The sequence below is a fragment of the Oncorhynchus kisutch genome, linkage group LG14 (genome assembly GCF_002021735.2).
Source record: "Oncorhynchus kisutch isolate 150728-3 linkage group LG14, Okis_V2, whole genome shotgun sequence".
Lineage (NCBI taxonomy): Eukaryota > Metazoa > Chordata > Actinopteri > Salmoniformes > Salmonidae > Oncorhynchus > Oncorhynchus kisutch.
Window position 1 is genome coordinate 50260163 of NC_034187.2, and position 5495 is coordinate 50265657.

Here is a 5495-nt window from a genome sequence, read left to right on the forward strand (position 1 = left end):
TGTGGGCCCCGACTCTCTAGTTAATTACATTTACATGATTAGCTCAATCAGGTAATATTAATTACGGATAAATTATTTTATAGAATAGCATGTCATTTCACTTAATCCGGCATAGCCAAAGACACGACACTTCCTAGAAGTCACAGAGAGTGCATGGAGGGACATGTGATAATGTCAAATCTTAGCAAGTCTTTATTCATATTGGACATCAGATTTATTGAATTCTCCATGTGGTCTATAGTAAAAGGTACTTTATTTAATATAAGAGGCTTTTAAAATTCAATATTGGTGCATAATTTCTACTTAACATATCAAAGTGACACAAAAGGCATTAATTTCATGGAACCACCCAATACACGTTCTGCCCGTTGGACATTGATTGCAATGCTCTCGTCAAGTTAGTTTGTTTATTTGGCATAAGCACATGAACGGAATGGAGTCACTACTTGACCGATAATGTGTAATGTTTTTAGTATAATGTTTTATAGTATTTTTGTTGTAATTTAAATATTTTAAATGTATGTTACTGCTTTTGGTATGTGTCAAGTACAATGAAAATGCAGCAGCCTATTAGAAGACTTGGAGGCATGGCTTGTTGGGGTTATGGCTTTGGCTTAGTGCTTTTTGGCTTCCCACAAATGATCATACCAGTTAATGTGTTATGTTGTGTTCTGTGATTAAAGGTTAAGCTTGTATGTTGTCAGTTTTGCAGTCTTAATAAGATTGACATACTTTTTTCCCCCACTGTAAGTGCATGTGATAACAGTGACCATTTTGTTACAATATGATTTCACTAAACATTTCCAAATGTATTTGAAATATATATTTACCAAATATATCAGTCAGAAAATATATTCTTTAATGTATTTCAGAATGTATTTTTGCAAATGTATTAAAAATAAAAAACAGAAGTACCTTATTCACATAAGTATTCAGACCCTTTGCTGTGAGACTCGAAATTGAGCTCAGTTGCATCCTGTTTTCATTGATTATCCTTCAGATGTTTCTACAACTTGATTGGAGTCCACCTGTAGTAAATTCAATTGATTGGACATGATTTGGAATGGCACACACCTGTCTATATAAGGTCCCACAGTTGACAGAGCAAAAACCAAGCCATGAGTTTGAAGGAATTGTCCGTAGAGCTCCGAGACAAGATTGTGTCTCAACACAGATCTGGGGAAGGGTATAACAAAATGTTGGCAGCATTGAATGTCCCCAAGAACACAGTGGCCTTTATCATTCTTAAATGAGAAAAGTTTGGAACCATCAAGACTCTTCCTAGAGTTGGCCACCCGGCCAAACTAAGCAAACAAATTTTCAGACCAGAGCGGAAGGACCGTTTAAAAAAAAATACATATACGCATATCAGTTACAGTATGGATTAATTAAGTTTGGATGATTGCATCAACACTTTTGACTGAACTGTCGCTTTGAAATGGGAGCTATGCACCTCAGGTTACATAAATCACTCTCACTTCATTCATTCACTCACTCACTTACCCAGTGAGTTTATTGAGAGAACACACAGTTTGGAGAAATGAAGCCCGGAAGCCTGATGCTGGCTCAGCACAGTGAGTAAATCTGAGGAGGACCTCAGAGGGCTTGGCTGCGTTCAAAATGGGACTCTATTCCCTACATAACTCACTACTTATGACCAGAGACCTATATAGGCAATAGGCTGCGATTTGGGACCCTTGGCACACCGTCTGCAAATCTGGAAAAACCATCACTGCCTATGGACAGAGTAAGCATTCTCTCTCCTCAGGAAGTACACGAGAGATCCTGCACTGTTCAATCCATTCATCAGTCCATTATTTTCTAAGAACTGAACCATCCTCCCAAGTATGTGTTAATGTAAGTGTGACTGTATTTTGTTTCGGCTGTCCAGTTCAGAGGTGCGTGGGAGAGTCGGAGAGCAGCTACAAGCGTCTTCACACAAATCAGAGGCAGTCATTTTACCCTTTGATAACTGGGTGCCGGCCGAGTCCAGGGAAGAGGGGGTGGGGAACCTTTTATTGAGCTCATAAGTAGGTACAGCTGGGAAGGAGAGCGGAGGGAATAGCACCGTTCTCAATATGAAATGACTTTGTTATTGTCCCTCACTCTCTCATTCTTTCCCTACCGCTCCTGTTTTTTCCCCTTGTTCTTGCCAAATGTCTCTCATTTGGCAAGAACAAGCGGAGTATAATATGTTGTTCATAAAATATGGATTCTCTCTTGGAGTATAAAAACTTTAATGAACAAAATGGTAAGGGATATGAGAGCACATAGAGAAAAGGGTGTGTAGGAGAGAAGGGCAGCAGTTGTCATTCGGGGTTAACTGCCTTGCTCAAGGGCAGAATGGCTGAACCAGCCATTCTGAACCAGCAACCAGTCACTAGCCCAACGCAATTAACCGCTAGGCTACTTGCCAAAGAGGCCCAGTGGCATGGAAGTGGCAGGGAGGGGTGGAAAACAAATGAGGGATGCAAACAAAGATCTTAGGCAGAGGATAGGAGAAGTTGAAAGGAGGTGGTATGGAGAGAGAAAGTCAGAACAGCGGTGATGGACAAGGTCTCGGTTTGAATCAGAAAGCTAATAAAATCAGGTTTTGGAAATACATCAGCAATTTGTAATTGTTTTAACAACATTTTTGAGGATGGTTTACAGTTGCTTTGGTAAAAACAAAAAATTTATGCGGTATACTGAGAATGAATACATCTTTGGTTGTGTAGGAAGAACAATACCATTACAAGCTAATACGAGAACATAAAACAGACACAATATCAAAATAAACTGACACAAGGCTTTCACAACAGTCAAACTCTGTCTGACAAAAAGCACACCACTGACGTCTTGTTAACCACAATCTGAACGACTGGAAGATTAAATAAGCAAACAGAACAGGTAGAAATGAAGAAAAGTGAAAAATGAGGCACAAAATGAAACGTTTGAAAGTCTTGAAAGTTTTCATTCTCGTTGATACACTCTGGTGCACACGACATCCCCAGCGCTCATTATCTGAAAGAAAATTACAACTAAATTAATACAAAACTGATAAATCAAACACATATATTTGCCCCCATTTACAGTTAAAGCCTAACATGCAAATACAGGAGTAGGATTTCCGTTTATAGGCAATAAAAATGGACTCTTTACCAAAATCAGTTCACCATCATTGGTCACTTCACGGGTCCAGGCAGTCTTAGGGCCCTCCCCTTTCTGCAAAATCTGCTCACAGCTGATCTTGCTATCTGTCTCCCAGCGAGGGGTACTCTGGAGATCATAGGAGGAAGGCCAAGCAAGGATTTAATAGATACATGACACTGCATGTTGTAGTGAAGTGGTTAGATAGAAAGACACAGTAGATCTGTGTGTGACCCTGAGGCTTCTCATTTGGTACTCAGTACTGTTGCAGCATGTTACTGCTTCCTCAAGTCTGTTAGACGGTATGTTTGCTGCCCTCTACAAACCATATAAAAAGTAAGAATAGTAAACCATTACCAAGAACAACTATCAGATTATTTCCACATGCTTATACAAGACCCCTGATTTCATACACTGAGTCCTGGCAAAATATGCACATATGGTAACAAAAATATTTCATGCAACATATGTAGAGATGAAGATGATGAAGAGTGTGGAAGTATGGAGTGTGGAGTATTACCGTGCAGAGGCGTCCATCCACTGTGGTCTCATTGAAGGACTGTCCCACGGTGAAGGAGACATGGGTGGTGTGTACGCTGGTGGAGGTTTGGATGGAGAGGCTCTCTCCCTGCTGGGTGATCTCTACTGCAGGCCTGGAGGCTGCAGCCACGGCTATCTTCCTGATAAACACGCTCACACCTGGTCATAGGGGACCAATAAGGTATCACAGAAGTAGATGGAGAATGGAGACCTTGAATGCATCCTAAATGGCACCCTATTCATTACATAGTGCACTACTTTTGAACAGGGCCCTATGGGGCTTTTGAATATATATATATATAGGGAATACAGTGCTATTTGGGATGCATCTATTGATGAAAAGCCATATCACAGCCATCATTCATAACCATTATTTTATGGGTAGTGGGAAAGACATCAGAGGGGAGGGTTTGATCTCAAACAGAGCTCTCATTCATTCATCCTTAAGGGATGATTAGCATAGACTTTCATACAATTAACAGGATGTTACTCAACTAAATGAATGAATAATCAGACAGAATTTCATTCCTCTCACCTATTCAAATTAACATTCTTATCCCTAAATAAAAATCTGACAAACCTTCTAATCTGAAAGTTTATTTTTTGCCTGGATCGAAATTGCTCTTTGGAGGGATATGTTTCAGGGGGCCCATTTCAGGGGCCCCTGAAAGCAGTTTACACTGGCTTTAATTTACAATCTCATGAGGAATGGGTAATAACTAGGTAAAATATAACATTCCTCCACGGGTTATTTGTCTTCACATTTGAATGGATGCCACTGACTGGCCCTCGTGACCTTTCAGTGTGTGTGCGTTTGCGTGCAGGTGACTGAGTGTGTAGGTGGACGGGTGCCTCAAAAAAGATAACCAGGGACTTTTAAAACAATAGATCAAGCAAGATAATTATTAGAAATAATATGGCTAGCTCATAATTACCCATAAAACCAAACACATGCACAGAGGAGAAGAAACACTTGAGGGGTGTGTGCGGCCACAGACCAAGCTGGTTTAACATTTCACCCATAGCCCAGAGTGGGATGCTTGACAAAGGCTTGGGCTCCATAGAGCCAATAATAATTGCAATTGCATAAATATGTGCAACAGTGATTTGTAGAATTTATGATAATCTGAGACTATATCAAAGAGTCGATACATTTACAGACATGTCTACTACAAACAGATTTATATATAGAATGCATTAAGACATTGGAATGTTAGTTATAATAACCAAAAGGCTACGTCCATGTTCATAACAGTATGAAAATTCTCACCCAGTGCTTTCAGGAGTTCTTCAAAGTTTTCAGAAGTCTTCATTTTCCATGTCCCAGAGAAGTCTGCAATTTTACGGTCCATTTCAGATGTAACTGTTTGCTACAGTAGTCGATACTTACAGAAGAAAATAGATAACGTAACTATTCAGTTCTCTGCTGACCCTGTGAAAATAAACTGTTTGCAGCTACTTTGATTTTCCTTTGCATTTCGTCTCTCAGGTTGGGTACCGTTACCTGGTCCTCTCTGTTTACTCTATCCCCCCTCACTCCTTCAGAGGTTGATTCAATCTGGTCGCCGAACTCCCTTCTTTGTTTTATGTCTTGCTTGGTTTAAGCGTGCCGAGTGCGCCCTGGGTGGTAATGAATAGCAATAATCCATCATGGAACCAAAAAACACGTTCCTCTTCTCAAGCATTGGTGGAAGAATCTAGAATTGTGGCTGTATATTCACGTAAAATAGCCGACTGAGATATCTAGACCCTAGATATATCTATTACTATTACAGTATATAATATTGCGTTTTGTAAGCTAGGCTAGATACATTTTCATTAGGTTA

At 39.9% G+C, this 5495-nt stretch overlaps 1 protein-coding gene across 1 annotated transcript; it reads right to left on the bottom strand.

The window, feature by feature from the left end:
• Positions 1-2208: 2208 nt before the first annotated feature.
• Positions 2209-5273, bottom strand: LOC109903179 (cellular retinoic acid-binding protein 2-like). Its single transcript, XM_020499822.2, has 4 exons — positions 4940-5273; positions 3650-3828; positions 3142-3258; positions 2209-3003 (listed from the first exon to the last, which is right to left on the bottom strand). The coding sequence occupies exons 1-4, from the start codon at positions 5019-5021 to the stop codon at positions 2953-2955; spliced, it is 429 nt and encodes a 142-aa protein (XP_020355411.1). The 5' UTR covers positions 5022-5273; the 3' UTR covers positions 2209-2952.
• Positions 5274-5495: the final 222 nt, after the last annotated feature.

Bases quoted from the DNA above. Each gene is read 5' to 3' on its own strand.
- LOC109903179 (XM_020499822.2), bottom strand. From the start codon at position 5,021: ATGGACCGTAAAATTGCAGACTTCTCTGGGACATGGAAAATGAAGACT. The intron at 3,829-4,939 runs GTGAGAATTTTC...CCCTATGACCAG, and splicing joins AGAACTCCTGAAAGCACTGG to GTGTGAGCGTGTTTATCAGG. The intron at 3,259-3,649 runs GTAATACTCCAC...TATGATCTCCAG, and splicing joins TGGATGGACGCCTCTGCACG to AGTACCCCTCGCTGGGAGAC.